A 24,220-nucleotide genomic window follows, 5' to 3' on the forward strand; every position below is an offset into this window, starting at 1 on the left:
GCTTAAAAAAAAAAAAAAAATATATAATATACAACATTCAGAATGGAAAAAAATATAATCATAGATACAAACAATACTTTAAAATTAGGACAAATGATTAAATTGTAATATATGGGAATATACTTAAAAATCTTAAGTAGGTTTTTTTTTTTATTTATTTAAAGAAATTTTATTTGGGAATAGTGTGTTTTTCCAGGACCCATCAGCTCCAAGTCAAGTAGTTTTCTTCAATCTAGTTGTGGAGGGTGCAGCTCCTTGGCTCATGTGGGAATCGAACCGGCAACCTTAGTGTTATGAGCCTGCGTTCTAACCACCTGAGCTAACTGGCTGCCCCTTAAGTAGATTTTTAAGATCAAATTTGACCCAAGAAAAATTAGAAAAACTAAACAGACAAATAACATTAGAAGAAGCTGGTAAGGTAATTTGAAATCTATCCCTAAAAAGGCCATCCGATTCTCATTGTTTTATACCTTTGACCTTCAAGGAACAGATACTGTAAAGTATTCCAGTACACTGGGAGAAAACAAACTGCTCTTAGATGTGGCCCCATTTTGCGCTACACACTTCCACATCTCAGGTGGTGGCTCTGATAATAAACACCGTTACCATTGGCCGAGTGACTCAGTTGGTTAAGAGCTTGCTCAAGAGTGCGAGCTCTGAGCAACAGTGGTTCGAATCCCAGCCCGAGCTGAGCTGTCACTGAGCTGCCACTGAGCTGCCAACAGGTGGCAGGGTGGCTCAGCTAAAAATAAAATAAAAAACAAAATAAACACCTTTACCAACATCAACCATCAGCTTAAACTGAAATACTGAAGACATTTCCATTAAAAAAAGTAAATAAGACATTGATGCTTGCTACCATCATCATTCTATGTTGTTTTAAGGGTTTTAGCTAATGTACAAGATAATGAGAAAAAAAAAATCTGTATAAATAAGAGAGAATTTGTGACTTTTTTGTGTTTGCAGATCATATAATATATTTCTAAAAACCTAGGAGACAACTAGAAGTAATAAGAGAATTTGGAAAAGCGACTGGATATAAGATTGCCATGCATAATTCAATAGCTTTTGCCTATACTAGAATAACAACTTAGAATAAGAAGTAGAATCCATTAATAAAATATGGATTAGAAAAACCTATAAAATACTTAGGAATAAACTGAACAATGAGAGTATAAGATCTATATGTAGAATATGTAAAATATTATAAAATCTTATTAAAAACAGAAAATTTGGTATGATTAGAGAGATATGTTACTGAAAGAGACAAATTAATATAGAAATATCTTTCCCTCTTCAACTAATATTAATGCTTAATAAGACTTTAATTTTAAGCCCAATGGGAGTCTTAAACTTTATGTGGAAGAAAAAACATCCAAGGATAATCATGAAAATTTTGAAAAAAAAATGAAGGAAGACCTGCCTTATTAAAAACAAGTTATTAACACAGGAAAAACCAAAATACGTCATGGAAAGAACAGAGAGGACAGAAACAGTCCAAGCATGCATGAGACCTTTTTCTATGACACAATGGTATTTCAATTTAGTGGGGAAAGAATGCTTATTTAATAAATGTTACTGTAATAATTGGCAATCAATTTGGAAGAAATTAAACAAACAAAAAAAGATTATGCATACACATCATACAAAAGACTAAAAAATATTCCAGATAGATCAAAGATCTAAATATAAAAAAAATAGAAACAATGAAAAGAGAAAAAGAAAATTAAGAGGCATATAATCTGTAAAATCTGTAGTAGGGGAGGCCATAAATTTGACAAGTAACCCAGAAACCATAAAGGAAAAGAAAGACATATTTGACTACATTTTTTAAAAAATTATGTGACAAAAGATAACAAAGTCAACAGAAACTGCACAAAGAGATATGGAAATAATCATATCATGTGGTTAGGGTTAATGTGTTTAATATACAGAACAACTCCTTAAAATTAATAGTGAGAAGGCAACCTAATAGAAAAATGAACAAAAGATTTGAACAAGCAATTTAAAGAAAAAAAAATTATATCACCAAGAATCATATGATAAAATGTCCAACCTCACTAAGAGTAGGGAAATGGAAGTAAAATACCATTTTCCTCCAGAGACTGACAGAACAGCTACCACAGTAATGTTCATTGCTGGTATGGATGTGAGTTAAAGGGTGCTGTCTTACACTACTGATGGGAGATCGAATTGTCACAAAATTTTAGGGAAGTAGTCTGTTAATATTACTGTCTATTGACTTTTAAAGATAAGCTTACTCTTTGACCTAGCAATCGCACATTTGAGGGGAGTGGAAATAAAAAACTGTCACATACGGAACTCTAAAACGGAAATTTAATGTTGCATGGTTTGTATGGGCAGGAAACAGGAAGCAAATAAATGTCCAAATAAGACAATGGTTACATAATCGGTGGTAAATCCATATTGTTGGCTAATATACAGCTATTACAAAGAATGTAGCTATATCTATTATATGTACTTCATTATAAAAAATACTGGAGAATAATATGTATAGAAAAATGTCATTTTTGAGGAAAAAAAGGAAAGAAAGGAAAAAAGCATATATGTGTAGATGAGTAAATGGGAGTATATATGAAACTGCTACCATTGTGGGGGTGGGTGGGATTGGTTGGGGAGATTATTAATTTTTAAAACATATCTTGTTTCACTTGAACATGTGGCTCTTTTGTTTCAAATACAGTTGAATCCCATATGTTACATAAAAATCATATACATATAACTGTTGAAACAAATAAGCAAATAGCATCCCCTCACCACAGGCTGTGTGCTCTCATGTCATGCTTGGTGCCTCCTGGTTGTTCCCTCAGGAACCAGGTGAATGGTTTCCTATTCCTTTCCCCAGGAATGATGACTATGTTCCAGTTTTTTGGGGGTTTTTTTTTGTGCACAAAAACTGTTTTTATGTTATTTGCATTGCTTCTCCATAGAAGTGATAGAACAGATCACCCAGGTTTGCTCAGGAAGAAATGAAAGAGCCTTTCCTTTCCTAGTGGAAAGAAACCAGTTCTAACCTTGCTTTCTTCACTTTTGATAGGAGCTCAGCTCTCTCCTTATTATGATTTACAAAGATTCCTGCCTCCATATTCCTAGTTGCAAAATACATGAGCCACAAAAATATGCTTTGTGAAAGATGGGTTTCTACAAATTTCTTAGTTTAAGAGTAAAAAGGGGAAGTCGTTTCTCTTTCTGAAACAAGGAGAGTTCTAAGTGGAGGTTCTTGGAGCTGCCACTTGTGGGAGGAGAGCAGGAATTCCTGCTGGGCGAAAGTGTACCCATCACGTATGGCTCTCTTACACAACCATAACTGCTGTGCACTTCAATCGCAAAGTATACTTGAGTGCAGACCATTTATCCGATTTTGTGAGGTCAGTTTGCACTCCACCCTCAGTACAAGTCAAGAAACAAACCTACCGCAGAGTATGAAGAGCATGGGGAGAGATGATCAAGATCAGATCCTTTGCCTTAGTGCTTGCTCCTGGGGTTTAGTTTAGCCACACTATGTGTAAAATCAGGATTTACCTACCAAGCGAAGCCAGTGTCTAGGTTGCTTCAGTAAATAAAGGAAGGAGGGAAGGCGGGGAAGCAAGCAACAAAACAAGACAACCCAAAAGAGCTGAAAGGGCTTCATGCTTCCTTAGGTATATCTATGAATTGTAAAGCATTTCAAGTGAAGAATTCTTTTCTACTTGTGAGATCTGGCCTCTGGGGCATTTTTTAAAACACAACAAACTATCGTGTGTATGTAGAAGTTATGAATCATAATAAAATTAATTTCCATTATTCCACCATCCAATCTAATTTGGAAAACATAAGACCTCTACTCCACTTGATCCCAAACACCTCTCTACCCATCCCAACCCCTAGAGGTGATCATTCTCCTGAAGTTTTTTTTCCCCCCTCATTCCGTTTTTCTTTATAATTTTACCATATACTGTGAATCCCTAAACAATATATTGTTTAATTTTGCTTTAACTTTTTTAAAAACAGTCTCATTCTATATGTATTCTATTGCCACTATTTAAGTCTTTTACGACCTTTTTTTTTATCATACTGATTCAACTATATTGCTTCCTCTAGCTGTAGATAATTCATTTTTACTTTTTCATTCCATTGTATAAATATTACCACAAATTTACTTATCTGTTCTGCTCTTAGACATGTGGGCTATTTTCAGTTATTTTCTGTTACAAATAATACTTCATTGACATTCATCTACACATCTACTGGTTCTCATACGCTAAGGTTTCTCTGGGTGTATACTTAGGAATGGAATTATATACTCATCCTAAAAAAGTAATGTTAAATTGCTTTCCAAAGTAGTTGATCCCAATTCTATTCCTGCCAGCAGCATATAAGAGTTCCCGTATAGCACATCCTCGCCGACATACATCCTCTTCAAACTTTTTAATTATTGCCAAACTAATTAGTATAAAATTATGTCTTCTTATGGTTTTAATGTTTATTTCACTGATTACTTATGTTTCTCTTCTAAGAAACACCTGTTCATGTCTTTTGTCCACTTAAAAAATGTGCTTTTCTTTTCCTTAAAAATTTGTAGTCTGTGTCAAATTCTTTTCCATTTATATGTATTGCATATATTTTTCAGTTTGCAGCTTGTATTTTTCTCTTTTGTTAGTATTTTTTGATAAATTCTCAGTTTTAATAAAACAAATTCATCATGTTTTCTTTTAAGGTTATTATGGTTTTTTTTTTTGTTTGTTTGGGTGACTTGTTTATGAAATCTTTCCCTACCCTAAGGTAAAAAAATAAATAAATAAAGCGGATCCTCAGGCTCTACTCCAGACCTGTTGGATCAGAAACTCTGAAAGCAATATGAGCTTTCATGGGCCCGCTAGGTTATTCAGCTGTATGCTAAGGCTTGACAGCCACTAGCCTAAGAGAAAAACCTATAAATGGCCGAAATGTTATATTATAGTTCTCTCAAGTTTTCTACTAAGAGTATTCAACTTTTGTTTTTGATATTTAAGTAATTAATTCATATGGAATTCACCTGGAATTAACTTAATGTATGATGTGATGTTGTAACCCATCTTCATTTTTTTCCATATGGATAAACTGTTTCCCCAGCACCATTTATTATATTGTCCCTGTCCTTGCCACTTACCTGAAATGCCACTTTTGTTATATATATATATTTTCCTCTGTGTCCTACCCAGCACAGTATAGAAGAATACAGAAGTATAGAAGTATATAGAAATACATAGAAGTATTGGGTTGTCAGAAAAGTCATGATGTATTTTTTCTATGTTTTTCATTGCAAAAATGCGTCATGACTTTTCCGACAACCCAATATTTAAGAAGTACAGAATATAAATAGAAATAAAAATCCTTAATTTGTTCTTAAAGAGAATGCTTCTAATAGTTTTACTATTGAGTAGAGAGGTTTTATGTTTTTTCCTATTGCAGTTTGTGAAAAGGCTTTGTTTTTCTTTTTGAATCATGAATGGATGTAGAATTTTATTGACTGCTTTTCTGTGTCTATGGAGATGAATATTTTTTTCTTCCTTATTCTATTAGTGTAGTCAATTACATCCGTAGATTTTTCTAAATGTTAAACTTGGGTGAGTTAAATCCGTTTCAAATTGTCTCAAGTTTCCTTTTTGTTCTCTGAAATATCCAGATTCTTATCTTCTGTTGTTTTATTTGTGCGCTAACTAGGCTTCTCAGAAGTGTCATTTTACAACTTCATGGTTTTCATTCAACAGGCAGAAATTAGGCACCTGGCATCTTCCTTGCTCAGACCCAGAGAGCTGGTAGCATTTAAGCACACAGGACTTACAACCAGGGTGACCTCAATTTGAACAGCGTTCATCCATTTGTAGCTAGTGACCTTGGATAAGTTACTAAACTTTTCTGGACTTAGTTTGCTCACGTATAAATTAAGGCTTTTGATACATCCTTCACATCATCATCAGAGTCTAAGCCAAATAATACATGGAAAGGCTCAGCCCAGGTTTAGGATACATTGGAATGACGCAGCTCAGCTGATGTTATTAGAAGTGTGAATCTTGTAGTAGGCTGCTTAATGACCTGAAGATGGCATTTTCCATTTCCATTATAGATCATGGCTGAGAACATGCATTTTACATCAGTGAATTTTTATTCATGAGTCCATACATTTACTCAACAGAGTAAATTACCTGTTATGTGTTGGATATCTTGCTAGGCTGTGGGTGATACATTGTTCCACAAGACGAGCATGGGCCCAAAGAGACATGCTCTCTGCCCTCATGAAGCTTACAGGAGAAGATGGGTCATGAGTATTGGGTCGACAGGGCGGGTATGGAGGGTTCTGGGAGAGCTCTCGTATGGTGGAGGGAATAAAGGAATTCAGGCCAAACCTTGAAGTCATGAGTTTGCTGGTGAAAGGGGAGAGGGTATTCTATGTGGATGGAATAGTGTGTAGGTAAAAGTTTGTTTTATTTGAGGCACAGGAAGGAGGCCAGGCTGTCTGGAATGCAGTATGGAAGGCAAATTGGAGGCTGGACAGGAGTAAACAGAGGGAGACTAGCTCAAATTGTTTACAGAGGCTCAGATGAGAAATGATAATGGCCTGGAGGAGCAGCAGTAGCAGTAGCAGTGGGAAAAGTGGATAGTTTCCTAAGATATTTAGGAGATAGAATTAATGAGATTTGGAAAGTCACTGATGTATGGGCTGAGAGAAAGAGTCACTTGAGCAAGGCTTGAGCAAGTGGGTGGGTGAGAAAGGAAAAACCTTAGAGGGGAGCGAGAGAGCTCAAGGAGTGTGGGAAGCTACCGAGAAGTCATGGAAAGTAAGGTCTGAAAACTGTCCATTGGATTTAGTGACCTGGAAGTCACTGGCGATTCTGGAGAGCAGTTTCCGCAGGGTAGGAGCCAGATTTCAGTGTCTTGAACAGGGAGTGGAAGGTGAGAAATAGAGAGACAACTTTCCTAAGAGGTTTGGGTAAAAAGAGGAAGAGAGAAAGAAGGTGTAACTGGATTAGGACACAGTCAAGGCAGATGTTTGGGTGCTTTTTTTTTTTTAACTTCTTTTCATTGTTAAATGAAAATGAAAATGTTGGACATGTTAAAATGCTCACAGGTTCGCACCAATAGAGAAGGAAAGGCTGCGAATATTGGAAAGATGCAATAATGTATAGCTAGGTCTTCAGGAAGCAGGTTGCAGAGCACAGTGGGAAAATTGGAGAACATCAACTCTATTATAATTGAAAGAAAGGAATTGTTGGATTGGGATGAGGTTCTTCTCTGACGTTGCCTGTTTTTTTCTGTGAAGTGATAGTAAGATCATCTGCCAATAATAATGAGGCACACAGGAGAGTCAGAAGTTTGAGGATAAGGGAGCCTGGAGGACCAGTTGATAAATCAGACGGCAGCAGGATTATTGAGCAGCACTGAAGTCCTCATAACAGTGAGCATCATAACCATGAATATATAGTGATGCCAGTTTCCTGGACTGTGTGATTTGCTCCAGCAGTGCCTCACAGACCAAGCCAGTCCTGAGGATGGCTGAGCCAGGGTCGGAGTATTGCCAAGTGGATGTGATGAAAGACAGTACGGAAAGGGAGGTAGGATATTGACAGGAGACTTAGTGTCCAATTTCAATGTCTGTCATCCCTGTTTATAAAAAAAAACAACCAAAAAACAAAAAAACACAACTATGGACATAGTCTAGTTAATACTGATTAGATTTCTTTTAATCCCTGGAAGAAAAGTGGTTATGTTTTAAGAACACAACAAGGAAATGATGTAAGACCAAGCTTCTCAAAGTGAGCTCCCTGCAACAACAACATTAGCATCAGGAAATTAGAAAGACAGATTCTCAGGTTCTGCTTCAGAACTACTGAATCAGACACTCTGGGCTTGGAGCCCAGCAATATGTGCTTTAAATGAAGGAATGAGTGAGTATATAAAATAGAAGATAAATGAAGAGGAGCTGGGAAAAACCTCCTATCATCTGTAAATGACTTGCTCACTCACTAAATCTACCTCTACACTTAAAAAACAAAACAAAGCATACCTAATGCAAAAGCTAGGTAGGCAGTTACTTCCTGCTCTCATTAATGACTTTTGCAAATAAAAGCTTTTGTTATATCTAAAAGTTTACATAAACAATACTTTAAAAAAAACCTCATCTGTTTTAGAAAGTGAGATAGAACTGGCATAGCAAAATACATTTTTTATCTTTCAAGGATAGTAATAATTAATTGAAAAAATCCCCAGTATGTAAGACAAGAACTTTAAAAGTAAACCTGTATTGTCTGTTTCTAATTATCACAGTCATATACAGTAATTTTAAAATTTATCAAATACAGAAAATATAAAGAAAAAACAAAAATCACTGATAAGGCCATAATCTGGAGTTATCATTATATTTTAGTTTATTTCCTTTAGGCTTTTATTATGCATATATATATATATATATATATATATAATTTTTAAACATAATTAGGACATAACTACATTGTCACCTTCACATCTAAATAACTTTTTTTTTTTAAATAACTTTTTATGAGATTTTGTTTTTCTTTAGCTCTCCTAAGGACTGCATGGTGGTGAAGAACAGCTTTCTGTAGGCGATGGTTCCTAAACACAGGAACACTTTGTGTGCACATGGCTGGCACTTAGTAATGTTTGTAGACTGAAGGTAATGGAACATTCCACTGCCTGCTCTTTTAGGGATTTCACAGACTGCACTTAACCCATATCTCTGAAATAGTTTGAGTGAATCAAAAGCAGTGGTCTTCAGACTTCATTGTGCCTAAGAATCGCCTGGGCATTCTGTTAAAGTGCAGATTCCTGGGCTTTACTTCCAGAAATTCTGATTTAGCAGATCTGGATGTGGCCCAGGAATATCTTTAAATAAATACTAAGAGTTTCTGATGCGGGTCTCCTATGGACAATACTTCAAGAGCCACCAATTTAGAGTATGCATGCAGCTTGCCATGTGTGCATACAGTAGGTAACCCTTTCTTTTTCCCCAATAAATCCTTTTTGGTGAAAAAAAAAAAGAAAAAGAAAAGAACCACTGACTTAAAGGGAAAAAGAGATTTTGTAATTTTCAGTTTACTAGGTTTTGTTACCACATCCACTTGTAAGATGGTAGGGCTAAGATGGTTAAAATGAAATAATGATTATTGTTTTTTAAAATAATGATTATTATAAATTGGCACCATTGGAACACTTTTAATCAAAGTTAAGCAGTCTATAATTTTTTACTTTTAAAAGTAATTTTCTTTTTATTTTTAAATATATTTTTTAGTGGTGAAAGTAAGATTTAAGATAATTAAATTGCCCTGGATCCTGTAAGCAAATTTCAGACGTTCTACCTGCTTAGATCATTGAGCCCTATGGGATTACAAGAGACACACACAGTAAATCCTGAAAGAAATGAAAGAAAACAGTAAGAATCTTAGGAATGAAAAGAAGCAGGAGAACAGGAATATGGAAAATATATTTTTTTATGGGCAAGTCACAGACAAGATATGGTGACTTACACACAGAAATATAGTCTTGCTAAATTCTTTTTTTTTTTTTTTTAAAGATTTTTATTGGGTAATTGGGGGGATGGGAACAGTACTGGGGAATTAGGGGAAGGGGAACAGACAAGTTGCTGTCGTTTTGTTCTTCAATCTAGTTGTGGAGGACACTGCTTCACTGGCCCAAGTTGGCACCATCACTGCGCTCTTCCCGGGCGAGGCAGATCCGCCGGCTTCTGGACGGCCGCTCACTGCGGCTGCTGGCCGCTCACGCTGGCTGCTGGCTACATACGGTAGCCCATGGCAACCCACTGCTACAGGGACTGCAGCCTACGCCGTCGCCAGCGACTCACGGCAGCCCAGCTCCAGGTTGAGCTGTTGTTCAGCATCTTAGCTGTAGAGGGCAGTGTCACTGGCCCTCATATGTGGGATCCGAACCGGGGCCCTCTGGCATCCCAAGCGAGTTCTTAACCATCGCGCCACTCGGCCGGCCCAGTCTTGCTAAATTCTTGACAACCACTTGCCTGAGCCACATTTTCATATAGAAAGCACAGACTTACATATCAGTAAGCTTGCCCTTCGATATAAATAGAATCACCTAAGTTCACTGAAGGAGAATTAGGGACATTCTGAACCACCAAGGGGGACCCTCTGAACCATTTCTAATATAGTCAGGCATTTGTGGTATTAAGTGGGTAATAAAATATGCAAATAGGCCTATTAAATGCATTTTTTATTACTCTGCATTCATTATCATTGCCTATAAGCTGACTCTAAATATGTTTTAGGGGCTCGGACCCCTTTTGTCTCCATCCTTCTGGCTTCCTGCATTAGCCCTTTAATCTCAGTCAGGAAGGATGACCAGTGATATTGGTGTGTCTCCCCATTTTCCTCTCTTGTCTTGTTTTGTTAGCATGGTAGATCCTAAACAGGTACCTGAAAAAATATGTTGCTTTAAACTCGGTAATGCAGTGACCACTAAGTCATCTTTATTTTCTTAAGGAGAAAAGAATACTTACTTAAGGGGCAGTGGGTGTGGAGCAACAAAATGAAACAAAGTGTTGACAGATTTCAGTTCACATAGGAATCTTGCTGGTTTCTCTGCAAAGAAGCGTTCCACTAGGGGTTGAATTATCAAGGAAACAGAGATAACTTTTTGCAGAACTCTCTTCTTCCACATAAAACAAAATTGTCAACTTATTTCTACATAGTTTTTTATGCTGACCTGACTGTGTCCTATTGCATTTGGTTTTAGTGAATTAAATTATTTTTTTACTTTCCTTCCTACTTGGCAACCTTAAGGAAATTGGTAAAAACAAACAAGTAAGTACCAGAATGTTCACTGTAAACTTGTTAATGACAGCAAACAATCTAGACACAGGACCATCCATAAATAGAGAACTGAATAAATTATGTCACATCCTTGAAATAGAATATTAGCCATTGAACACAATAAACTAGATAAGCATGTGTTGATATGAGAAGTCCTCCAAGCTCTACTATTACGGGGAAAACACAAGATGCAGAACAAGTATAGTAAGATCCCATTTATACTTAAAAAAACCTCTCTCTTCATACACACACACACACACACACACACACACACACACACACACACACACACACACACACTTTCTCTCATTTGTATAGACATAGAAATTTCTTGGGTTCCTGGGTACTTGAGAAAGTGATAATAGTTGTTACCATTGAGTAGTGGAACTGGAATGGGGAAGCTTACTTTTCATTTCATGCCCTTGGTTCTATATGAAATGTTTTCTCATTTTTCACATATTGTTTTTAAAATAATAATTTTACTTAAAATTTAAAATTAAATGATACTCTTTGCTCTTTTTGATGTTTAGCTCTTGATAGGTTTTTTCGTCTTTCTGCTTCCTTTGGCTCCACCTTCTCTCCGAGCACTTCTCATGCCCATACACGTTTATTCTGGACTTTTCATCTTTGGAACAGTGATTGCAACAGTCCTTATGGGAGTGACTGAGAAACTGTTATTTGTCCTGTAAGTTACATAGTTTTCCTAATTGTAATACTTAAGCTATAAAATGTTAAAGACTTGTTCATTAAAAAATGGTAACAAAAATGTAACAAAATTTTTTAAATGTTAAAAATTTTAAGTATTCTTAAAAATATATTATACATGAAATATAACATTATTAAGTGCTTGAAGGACTAAAAAGTCTAACAAATTGTATTACTCTTCAAACAACTATTGAAGTTATGCATGCCCTTACATTTTAATGTACATATTTTTATTAATTGTAATTATAATATATATACATTTTTGTATCATCCTTTCTCAATTTTTGGTGTTCAGATGCTATATTATTTTCATGCTAATGCTTTTAAACAATCCCATACTATTCCCTTGTGTGAATTATAGCATAAATTTCCTCTTAATATCAAGCTTTACAGGAATTTACATTGAAACTGTACCAATGTGCATTTTGAGCAGATAAATTAGAGACTGTTAGGGCCGGCCCAGTGGCTCAGTTGGTTGGGAGTTGGCTTGGAAGTGCAAACTCTGAGTGGCAGGGTCACCAGTTTGGTTCCCACATGGGCCAGTGGCCGCTGAGCTGCCACTGAGCTGTTGGCAGGATGGCTCAGCAAAAAAAAAAAAAAAAAAAAATCGAGACTGTTTGGCATATTTGCTGCATCACCCTATTTGTAACTGAACACTCTCTTTTTTTTTGTAGGAAAAAGCCTGCCTACAGTACATTTCCACCAGAAGGTATTTTCACAAATACCCTCGGTCTTCTAATTCTGTTGTTTGGAGCCCTCATTTTTTGGATAGTCACCAGACCACAATGGAAACGTCCTAAAGAACCAAATTCTACCCTTCTTCAGCCAAACAGAGGCACTCCAGAGGGCGTGGAAGGCTCCATGGCAACCAACTTTGGCAACATGGACAAATCAGATTCTGAGTTAAACAATGAAGCAGCAGCAAGGAAAAGAAACATCACCCTTGATGAGGCTGGTCAGAGATCCACCGTGTAAAATGCTGTAGAGGTGTAGCCGTGTAACTTTGCTTTTAAAAACTAACTCAATGGTTTAGCTTCTCCTATTTAGCCATACGATAATTGAGCGCCACAGAGTCAATAATCATAAAGTAGGGTTTCTTGAAAGTGTTTGTACTAATTGAGGCCTATGAACTGACCTGAATGAGGAAGGAGATAGTCAATGTATTGACAGCAGCTATAAATTGTGGTCATGTTACCTCTTGTTAAGGACTATTTTGCATAGCTCTTTGCATAGAACAGATGCTCAAAATGTGTCTGTTGGTTGGTAAATTTGATAACCTGGTAGCCCTGGAAGTTTTTCCAAACTCAACTTAGTCCCAAGGCTTCCCTGGGGTTTGGTGTACTTTATGATCCAGATTCCAAACCTAATTAGAAGGAAAACATTCCTGAATTTTTAAGTGGCATAAACTACTCTGTAAACCTCAAAGTGCTTTTTTTCTCAAGTTTCTGTTTTTATTTTTTTAAAAGCACTTGCGTGGCACTTACTATGTGCCAGCCACTATACTAAGCACTTTATAATTATTAGCTCATTAAATCCCCAGACAAACCTTATGAGGTAGGTACTATTATTATCTCTGTTTTACAAATGACAGATCTGAAGCTTGGAGAGGTTAGTAACTTGCTCCAAGTGTATAAGTGGTGGAACTGAGATTTAAAACCTGGCATCTGGCTCCTCAGTCCATGATGATAACCACTTCACTATGCAATTTTTTTTTCTGTTTTATACTAATTTGCACCTACTTTGACCCACCCCTGAATAAATTTCAATTCCTGGAGTACAGTGGAGTTGTTAAAGTTTACATTATGGCTCCTCTCTTTTCCAAGGCAGATTCCTCAAATAACCAAAGAAAAGGGCCTACCCCAGCCTGGAAATAGATGATGGGCACCCTTCCACTGCCAACAAGCCGTGGCCTACCTTGGTGCCTCTTTGACCTTGAAATTGTGTCTTGGTGACAAAGAAAGGTTTGGGCAAGAACATCTGTAGCTTTCAAGATTAATCAATTATGATTCTTATTCTTCAGGACCTTGGCTGCTGAACAGTTTTGGGTTTGAGGAAAGGGGAGACTTATCTCATGGTTTGTCTTACCAGGGGGGGAACAGCTAGGGTTATATCAGATTTGAGTGGAATTTTAGGGGATATCTTGAGCTTTGGATTGTCGATAGTGAAATGAGACTCAGAGGTGACTTTATGCTTGGAAACCTCTGTTAGCGCTGACTTAAATTAAAACCTAGAGTAGTGCCTATGCTGAAATGATGCTTTTAATCTTGGGGTTGATTTTTGGTTTCCCTGCAATTTTAAAGTGGAGCATTTTAATGTGGATAAAAATCTTATGGTTTACAACAAATACACTTGACATTTGTGGTGCTTAGTGGATTTCCTTTTAGGATAACTGGTAATTACTTCCATAGATTGAATATGAAACAACTTCATCACATTCCTTAAGCTTCATGGACAATCATTCAATATTCCATTGCCAAAATACTGTTTTCTTCTTATTTAATTCTATTTCCAAAATTGTTATAGTGTCAGAAGGACCACCAGTGCCAGGCTGACACCTATTAGGCACAATCAAATTCAAGATGGGTAGAGCATGCTACAGTTTTGATGCTTGGTAGAAGGAGTAATTGCATTGTCCCACACAAACATACTTTGATAAATAGATGTTTCATTACATGGAGGTGCACAAAATTCCAAGGGTTTTTTGGGGGGCAGGGGTCAGTCACAGCCCCAAGAATTGAAGCTGCCATTCCATTTTATATAGGCCAAGAAAGAGGTTATTAGTGAAAAGTTAATTATGGATTTGGTGTTAGAATATTCTGCTCCATTGCAAAGTAATTGAGCACCCCTCATCTTTGTCCTTTATTTTACCTTTTCTTGTGGGCTAATGTGAGGGTAATCTTACAGTTATTATAGGAACTTCTCTTCTTTATCACTCAGCCTTTATGAAAACAATGCATAGTAAAATATATCCAGAAAAACCTTTCTGTTTGAGACTCTTCTTTTAATGGGCTTTTAATTCTAATGATAATTGTACCTTTGTCTTTCAAAAGCTGATATTTCCTACCTAAAGCATCTCTCCCAAAAATATCTCATTAAAAAGCCCACAAAAAGAATAGGAGAGAAGAAAGCCTTAGGTATACATTCCAAAACAGTGATTGAAATCTCCACAAATAATTATAGCTTCTATCACCTGCAGAGATAGTCTGGCTTAGCTTACCCCGTAATCTAATTTCAGAAAGAAATTTTGAAAAGCTTTATTTTAAAATTAACACTCATCTAAATCAACACTAAAGCCTTTCTCTCCAAGAGTTTATTGAGAAACTAAAATTAACATACTCTGATTTAATGTTATCAAAAGTGTGCGGCTTCCTGTACTCCTTGTGTCTAATGGAACTCACCCTCCAAAGTACTTTCTTTTCTTCCCTTGTGTGGCTTATTTCAGCCGTGATGGTCAGAAACAGCATCTCACACCTTACAATCATGTGACAAAGAAGGCAATTGCACTTTTTAAGGGATACTTAAAAAGTATCCCTTAAAGGACAAAATACCGAGGATGTCTCATTTTCTTTTCTTTTTTTTAAAGATTTTATTGGGGAATTGGAGGAGGGGAACAGCACTGGGGAATTGGGGGAAGAGGAACAGACAAGTTGCTGTCCGTTCTTCAGTCTAGTTGTGGAGGACTTCGCTTCACTGGCTCATGTTGGTATTATCGTTGTGCTCTCCCTGGGTGAGGCAGTTGCTCGCCGGCCATTGGATGGCCGCTCATGGCAGCTCACGCTGGCTACCAGCCACTCACGGTAGCTCATGGCAGCCCACTGCAACAGGGGCTGCAGCCTACACCGTCACCGGCGACTCACAGCAGCCCAGCTCCAGGTGGAGGTGTTGTTCACCATCTTAGCTATAGAGGGCGCAGCATCACTGGCCCTCATGTGGGATCCAAACTGGGGCCCTGCTGCTCAGAGCTGGTGTCCCAAGCCAACTCTTAACCAACACACCACTCAGCCAGCCTAGAGGATGTCTCATTTTCAATGGGGCTCTTTTCCCTGCCGAGTTGGAAATCCCCGTGCCATGGAATTGACCACAGCTGCCAAATCTAAAAACTCAAAGAAGTAGAGATTTATGTTAATTTGACTGCAATGTGATAGAATTTTTATCTTGGCCTGCCCTTTTTTAGATTATTTCAACAGAAAACTGTAACTGCTATGTCTTAGAGCTACATATTGGAAAGTATAGAAGAAAGAAAACTGGTATTCTTCATCCCTTACAAGGCACCTGAAAACTTTTGAGTGGAAAAGGTTTCTATGTTTCAATGTGTCTTTTTTTCTCAGCACATTTATGGAAAAATATTAAATTGCCTGAACATTTTATAATTGTGTAGAAAAAGTATGCATTTATTTTTTTCTTGACTTTGTTTTTATATAGTAATAAAAGTTATTTTGGAAGCTTTTTATGTGTGTTATCAATTTGTTTAGGTTAGAGGGTGTAGGCATTGTTCTGAAAGTTTCTTTCCTGTAGAAATTTGAAGTTTCTGTATTGAAAATGGTGTCAGATTTCCCTCTGAAGGGTACTCTGAGTCCCATACCTTTTACATTGCTAGAAGGATTAGAGGCCTGTTTCAAAACTGTCATGTTGTTCACCTCCATACAGGATCTGAAATAGAACCATAATCTAGTGTACAAGGCAGCCAGCTGCAGGCAGAGGCAACACCAGCAGGTGCAGTTTAAGTTGGAAAAGCATGAAAGAAGCACCTATTAAAAGTGCTGCTTATTACAGAACTCTGTGTTAATAGTAACTTGTCCTTAAGAAAGTATATAATTCATAATGTGCAAATTGTTGGTTTTTTTCCCAACTAAGAAAGATCATTAGCATCTAAGTAGTGCCAATACTCATCCACGCTTAATTTAACAGCTCATTTAGCCTTTTTTTCATATTTTTTTTGTCCCCTGGGAAATGTTAATGGCATTTTATGTTGTGTAGCTATAATAACACCATACTACTGTATGGCCTATTCTTCTATAGAGCTGTAATATGGTGCATGACTTGAATTTTTATGTTACATCATATTTTGTCACTGATTTATAAAATTAATCTTGGGGGTGCTGTATTTCATTTCAGATTGATCTTAATTGGCAAGTATGTAATTTTACACTTGATAAATACATGGCTCAGGTGTATTACCATATAATTTTACATATATTAGCTCATTTAATTTAATTTGCAGTTTTTCTAGTTCCCACCATGCCCTAGCCCCTCCGAGGCAGCTGTTTTACTGACTACATGTCACCTCCATTTCAGCCACAGCTAACTGGATTAGTGTGTGAGAGAACATGTCACCCACATACAGCCTCACCATAGCTGGTCAACACACTATGAAGTGGCCTGGCATAAAAAGAGGATGTCCTCTAATTTTATTTAAGATTGAGGAATGAGGATTTCAGAGCAATTTGGTTCTCTCTCTTCTAGGAACTTGAACTGGGAACTACTTCAAGAATGAGTTAATTAGAACAGAAGCTAAATGGATGCCTAGAGACAGGCCACGAGACCAGGGATCAGAAAGCTGTCTCTAAAGAGCCAAATAGCCTTCGTGGACCACATGGTTTCTGTTGTAACTACTCAAGACTGCCTTTGTAGCCAACAGAGGCCCCAGACAATAGTAAATGAATGAGCTTTATCTACAAAAGCAAAACAGATTTGGCCCACGGGCCAAAGTTTGCCAATCCTTGGCGTAGACCATGACAAGGTAGGCCATGATAATTCATGGCAGGCTGAAATGATGGGAAATCAAGAACTGTGTGGTGAAGAGAAAATACTGATGGTAAAGAGAAAGAATTGGTAGTTGACCATAGGAAGCACAAGTAGACAGTGTAACAGGCTTAGGAAGCGTGGCCAACTCAAATCAATGGCAGGTACTGGAGTGAAATCCCGCTTAAGATTCCCAGGAATGCTTTGGTTCCAGTTCTGGTTCCCGTGGGATTGTTCTTCTGGGGATCATGAAAAATTTCTGTCTCCATTTGGCCCTAAATAAAATTCAATGAGGTACGTACCATTAAACCCACTTTACAAACAAGGGAACTTAGGTCCCGAGAGGTTAAGTGTTTGCCCAAGTTCCCCAACTGATAAGTAACAATCAAAATAGATATGTAGGTCTTCTGACTGTTAAATTCAGGATGCTTTCCATCTCAATCAACACTTCAGTGCTACCTGACAAACAAAGCTTTGTGACCTAAAAAACAAAGATTGCTTTTGTAAGATAAACAAATATCTATTCATTTATAAATTTTAAACATCTTTAAGGCATACAATCAGCTTTAAATAGAAATTTGATGCCAAATCTTCTCTGTGATAGATAATCTCCAAAGATGACCACCATCAATTCCCCTTCTCCCTCTTTTCACATGCTGCTCCTCATACCAGGAGGTGAAATCTATTTCTTCTTTCCTTGAATCTGGGCTGGACTATTGGCTTCCTTTAACCAATGGAATATAGAAGTGACATTCTGAGAATCTGCCCATGCCTTCAGAGAACTCACAACTCCTCTTGGACTCCAGCCATTATGCTATTGAGGAAGTCTAGATTAGGCCACCGGAGGGTCACCTGAAGAGAGATCCTGGAGGATGAAAAGTCTTCTTAAATGTACCAGCCCCAACTGAGCCAAGATACGTAAAAGATTCCAAGTGAGATCAGCAGAGCTGCCCAGCTGAGCTCCAGTCACCTCACAGAATCACGAGAAATAATAAATTGTTATTTTAAGCCATGGTGTTTTGGGGTGGTTTGTTCTGCAACAATGGGTATGGTACACCATTCTTATTTTAAAAAACAAAATAGATGTAGACTAAATCTAAGTAAGAAGTGTTTTCCAGAAGATGTACATTTTCCTTAGGGGTTGTTTATTTTGTTTTGTTGAAAGAAGAAGTTTGGGTAACACAAAGTTAAACAGGTTTCTCTATGTAGGACTTTGAAGACCTTTCCCCCAATATCTTAATATGAACAATTTCAAGCATAGAGAAAAGTTGAAAAGTTATAGAGTGAATATGCACGCACCCACCACCTAGAGTTGATAATTAACAATCTGCTATATTTGCTTGATCATATTTCTATCTGTTCACACCTTTCATCATCAAATACTCTTCCTTAAATTTTTGATACATTTCAAAATATTACAGACATCAGTAAACTGGTGTGGGTGAACCTTCTTAGTTTGCTCACTATCGTAGAGAAAAAGCTTTCAATATGTTATCCTTAAATATGTGATCTTTATCAGGTGGAGGGATTTTAATTTGCAGAAGTTTTTTAAAAAGTCATGAATGAAACTGTTACATTGTATCAACTGATTTTTCTTCATCTACTGAAATAATTGTATTTTTCTCCTTAATTCTATTAACATGGTAAATACTTTATTTTTTTTTTTTAAGATTTTTATTGGATAATTGGGGGGATGGGAACAGCACTGGGGAATTGGGGGAAGGGGAACAGACAAGTTGCCGTCGTTTTGTTCTTCAATCTAGTTGTGGAGGACGTCGCTCCACTGGCCCAAGTTGGCACCATCATTGCGCTCTTCCCTGGCGAGGCAGATCAGTCGCCGGCTTCTGGACGGCCGCTCACTGCGGCTGCTGGCCGCTCACGCTGGCTGCTGGCTACACACGGTAGCCCATGGCAACCCACTGCCACAGGGACTGCAGCCCACGCCGTCGCCGGCGACTCATGGCAGCCCAGCTCCAGGTTGAGCTGTTGTTCAGCATCTTAGCTGTAGAGGGCAGTGTCACTGGCCCTCATATGTGGGATCCGAACCGGGGCCCTCTGGCATCCCAAGCGAGTTCCTAACCATCGCGCCACGCGGCCGGCCCCCTAAATACTTTAATTTTTGAATATGGATCCAGCTTTGCACTCCTGGGATACATTCCTCTGGGTCATGATGCATTATTCTTTTTGTATATTGCTCAATTAGATCAGCTAACTTTGTTAAGGATTTTTATTTCTATGCCAAGAGGAAGTATTGGTTTGAAATGCTCCTTTTCTCTAATAGTTGTCAGTTTTGCTATCAGGATAAAATTAGACTCACAAAAAAGTAGTTTGAAAAGTGTTCCCTCCCTCTTTTCTGAAAGAATTTGTGTAATAGTGCTATTATTTCTTCTTTAAATGTTTGATAAAATTTGCCAGTGTAAACGTCTGGACCTGGACATTTCTCTGTGGGAAAGTTTTTGATAATGAATCTAATCTCTGGCTATTCAGATGATCTGTTTCATCTTGTAATGGTTTTGGTAAGCTGTATTTTTCAAGGAATTTGTTTCAACTAGTGGCTTTAGAGAGACCAGGGCCTTCCTAAATTAAACTAAAAATGGAAACTTATCCAGTGCCATTTCTTTCTTCTAAATGATGGCTCTACTCCAATTTCTGTCTGCTTTTCATGGCTTTTCAGTATCTTCAGGAATTTTTTTTTAAATATTTTTTCTAGAATTATTAGCTGCTGTCTGTGGAAGTGTTTATCCAATAGAAGCAATTCTCCCATTACCAGAAGCCAAACTTCACAACAGTTTTAAATGCTAATATGTAATATGAATCTCCAAGATATAAAATATAATGTTTTACTTACTTATTTTGACCAGTTTTTTAGGTGTTTTTCTTTCTTTGTTTGTTTTTTTAATGGAACAGCTGCAGAATGACTGCTTTGCTTTGGAAAAGCTGATCAAAGGACAGACAGCTTGACTCAAGGTGCCCTTACAACTTCTTGCCAAGTTCAGACCTAACTTATTATCCACTTAGATTTACTGCTCACCTAATTAAATGCTGTAGAAAACATACCAGCTTTAAACACCTTGCAATTAAAGGTGAGAGTCTGACCTTCATTATAGGGTAAGAGTTGTGAGGAAATAGTGATTGTGATCGTCACTTAAAAATGTGTGAGCATCTAGGTTTGTATCACTGGACAGGAGAAAAATTCTGAATATGAGATTGTATTCTGGCAGCCTGACGTATCAAGATAAAAATACAGACAAAACAAATACATACAAAGTTAGGTACATGAGGAAATATGTATCATATGAACGGAAAGACATTTTTTTACCTGGACTCTGAAAGGAATCTACTACTGACCAATTCAGTACTTTGTTTCAAGTGAGCAATCCACTTGTATTTTCCCAACTTTTTATGTTTAAAATTTAAACTGTAGAATAATTGAAAAATAGTATAATAAACACACATACCCTGTAACACATTCAATGATTATTTACATTTTGCATTTTTCACATTTGCTTTCTCTTTTTCTCTCCGCAGTCCCTTCCCCAGTTTTTAAGGTAAGTTGCAGACATACGATTTCAGACATTTCAGTATGCATCTCCAAAGAATAAATTAATGGCATATCATCTAATATCCATTTGAAAAAAGCATACAAATTTTGTCACAGATGATGTTTTTGAGATAAGTTAATTTTCCTATTCAGTACAGAAATCATATCCCCTTTCAGGAAAGAAGATGGTGAAATAAAAGAGGTAAGCAGAGGCAAAAAGAAGGAAAAAAATCTTACGATGCTAATATTGCTCCCTAGTTCATAAAGTACACATGGTATTTAAAGTATTATGTCTAGTAAACGATCCTGTGCTACTCTATTCTATTAATAGTACACTGTACTATATTGCTATTGCAAATTAACTGCTCTAACTAGTAGTTCCCTGCTAGGCTTGGGATCAACCTCTCTCCTGAAATAGCTTGCAAGATGTTCAGGACCCGGTAAACATACCTGTCAAGGTAAGAAATGTCCAAACTTGTAGAGAATTTTTATAAGAGCTTATTTGAGCCAAACTGATGACATATGCCAGGGAAGAGGATCTCAGATGCTCTGGAGAGTAACAGTTTTGCAGCTTCTTTTATGCATTTGAAATTAAGGAGGGAATGTAAGCAAGATTACATAGAGGTGGGAGAAAGCAACGGAGGCATTGGATTACGGGATAGTTAACAAGATTATTTGCCCTCTTGAGGATTAATGCTCCCTTTGAGGGGTAACTACTCTGGCATTTCAAGGGCATGTTAACCTAGATGAATAAGAACAAAGGACAGGCTGGCTGAAAACCTTTCACTAAAAAAGTTATACAACTGGGGGGTGACTACCCACCATGACCTGCCCATATAGGAATTTATCGTCAGATCAACCTGTGAGCTTACTTTCCACAGAACCCCTTTTTTATTTATCCACATACCAAACATCACCCCACCTTCTCTGCGTTGTTAAAATGCAACATCTCCTCAAAACCTCAGATCAGGCATCACCTAGAAAAAACCCTCTCTGACTCCTGCTTCTCCTCCTTTGCTCTTGCTCCCACCATCCCCTTGTGTCAGTAGAATGTTTCTCCTCAGAGCACTTACAGAACTGGGTTCTTGCCACTAGTCCTTCTCATCAGACTGTAGCTCCAGCTCACTGGCTCTCCCTCCCTGATTTCTCTCAGTGTTGGGAAACTGGGATTTGCTCGCCCAGATGTATATAGTACAGCCGGATAGATATGTGGAAGGTTTATGAAAGAATCAACAAGATAAGCAGACTAGGATAGCACGAGAGAAAGGAGCATGGGGCAGCGGCTGGTAAGGGCTGCTGCTCCTCGGTGGCCCGCCAGACAGCAGCGATTGTGAAATTTGGCCTCAGGCCAAATTCAATCTCCTTTCCTGGCTCACGGGCCCTTTTTCTGAGTCTCTTTCCTCCCTAGGTTTTTCAGTGCCTTAACCCTATTATTTTTCTCTCATCAAAAGCCATTCACTTTAATGTGCATGGCAAATGGGGACTGGGGAGGGCACCTCAATCCAAAGGAAGTTTCCCGGGGCTGCTTGGGGGGATCGATGTGTGCCCTTGGGACTTGGAGAACGCAGTGGATTCGTTTCTGTTGCTGCCTGGAAAGTGTAAATAAATGGTGGAAAGACAGGCTAGCTAGCAGCTCAGATGGCGGGAGTAAAGAAGAGGCCACTGCTGCACTGGGCTAGGCCTGCAGATCCAAAGGCTGTTGGGCCAAAAGCACATGTCCCAGTTGGCTGGGCACTTACTCAGTGCTTAGCCAGCACCTAGAAACCTGGTGACACCTGTGGAGTCTCTCCTCTGGGTCTTTTGTCTTTTTAGGTAGCCCTCTTAGACAAGACCTGAGCTGGCTTTGCTCTGTGTACTACCTCTGGGTCCATATCTCTTCTTACAGAGATGTGAACCTTCTTCCATGATAATCAGGTGCATGATGAACGAACAGTCTTGGAGCCAGAGAATAAATCTTTATAGAATGTCAAGCTTTAGGTAGCTAGAAAAAAAGGAGAACAGGGCACAAGCTGAAAAGGGCTCCCTTCACTCACCTCAAAGGCGCAGCCCAAAAGACCACCCATTTTAAGGACAAGTATATCGGGTGGATAGGATGCTGGATAAGTGAGGTGTATTGGATCCTACAGTCTGGCAACCTCTGTTCATGCTGGAGGTAGCACAATGAGCTAATTTATAATATATTGCAAATCTGGAGAAGAGCATATTAGTGTTTTGTCAAAAAGACAAAGAATACCTATAAAATTACTCAAAGCCTGTTTTCAGATCTTACTATAGTAAGGGAGTCAGCTACCATCACATTCCTTGTGGTAGGGACTTGAAGACCTCAGAAAAGGATCCTGAAGTTTACAGAATAAAAGGAGGAAGTCTTATGACAGTATGTGATTGGTGAGTGTTTTATTAGGGTGGGATTTTTGGAGAGAGGGAGGGGAGACTTTCTGATTGATTTCAAGTACATTTGGCAGTCTTTGATTGGCTCGATATCTATTGGTACATAACTGGGAGCTTTCCAGGCTGAGTGGGGTCATCTGGGTTTTCCTGTTTCAATTGGAAGATTTTTGGTCCTCAGCCTCAGGGGCAGAATCTTACATAAGCAATTCCTCCATTTGGTTAATGTGACAGTAGAAATTTAGCCTGAAGTCTTATCCAAATAAATGTTTTACATGTATTTATACCTGGTTATGATTCTATAACACTGAGGCTAGGCTGAGACTTGTCGCCAATTTCCTTTTTGTAGAATGAAGGTGAAAAGGAGAAACATAAACATCGGATGAATGTTGCACTGAATAATGTCTGAGATTCCAGTAAAGTTAAGACTCTGAGGAGATTTCACTATTTTGTGGTTCAAGGGCTGGAGGGACTCTGAAGTTGGACTGGATGAACTCCAGGGGGTCAGCCCCCAGCCCAGTCCTGGCACACACACAGGCAGGGAGGTGTCCAAAGCCCAGAGTGCTCTTCCCTAGTCTACTGTGGCCCGGGACTGGGGTGGGGGTGGGGGGGGGAGGGGTGAAGGCAGAGGGAATTGGACCCTTCCCAGCTTGACCCACTTCCTCCCTCTTCTATCAGAGCTCATAGTTCCCCTCAGATCTCTAGGTAGGGGGTCTTTGAGCCAACTTTAGAAGATTCTGGGCCCAGTGAACTCACCTGGAACACTCAAATGGAGGAAGGAAAGTAAAAGAGGACCGAGGCAAGGGGAGTAATAACTTTTAAGTGTGACCTTAGTCACCCCCAGAGGGAGCAAAACTACAAATACTAATATAACTTAAGTATGTGCAAAAGTGTGAAGTGATGATTATGATTCAGGCCCCATGAGAGAAAATTATCTCTTCCTTAACCTAGCATCTCTATCTCTCTTTCTTTCTTTCTCTCTCTCTCTCTCTCTCTCTCTCTCTCTCTCTCT

The 24,220-nt window shown here is 38.1% G+C and overlaps 1 protein-coding gene across 2 annotated transcripts in view; it reads left to right on the plus strand.

The window, feature by feature from the left end:
* CYBRD1 (cytochrome b reductase 1) overlaps nucleotides 1-15,164 on the plus strand; it is a 34,889-nt gene extending 19,725 nt beyond the window's left edge. The window contains exons 3-5 of one of the 2 annotated variants that reach the window (XM_019656812.1): nucleotides 10,806-10,826; nucleotides 11,366-11,520; nucleotides 12,215-15,164. In XM_019656812.1, the coding sequence (XP_019512357.1) occupies nucleotides 10,806-10,826; nucleotides 11,366-11,520; nucleotides 12,215-12,515 (477 nt within the window). In that variant the 3' untranslated portion in view covers nucleotides 12,516-15,164. The remainder of the gene's footprint in view (nucleotides 1-10,805; nucleotides 10,827-11,365; nucleotides 11,521-12,214) is intronic. The other variant, XM_019656813.1, reaches the window with a different exon arrangement.
* The last annotated feature ends 9,056 nt before the right edge of the window (nucleotides 15,165-24,220 follow it).

The sequence above is a fragment of the Hipposideros armiger genome, unplaced genomic scaffold, assembly GCF_001890085.2.
Source record: "Hipposideros armiger isolate ML-2016 unplaced genomic scaffold, ASM189008v1 scaffold_266, whole genome shotgun sequence".
Taxonomy (NCBI): domain Eukaryota; kingdom Metazoa; phylum Chordata; class Mammalia; order Chiroptera; family Hipposideridae; genus Hipposideros; species Hipposideros armiger.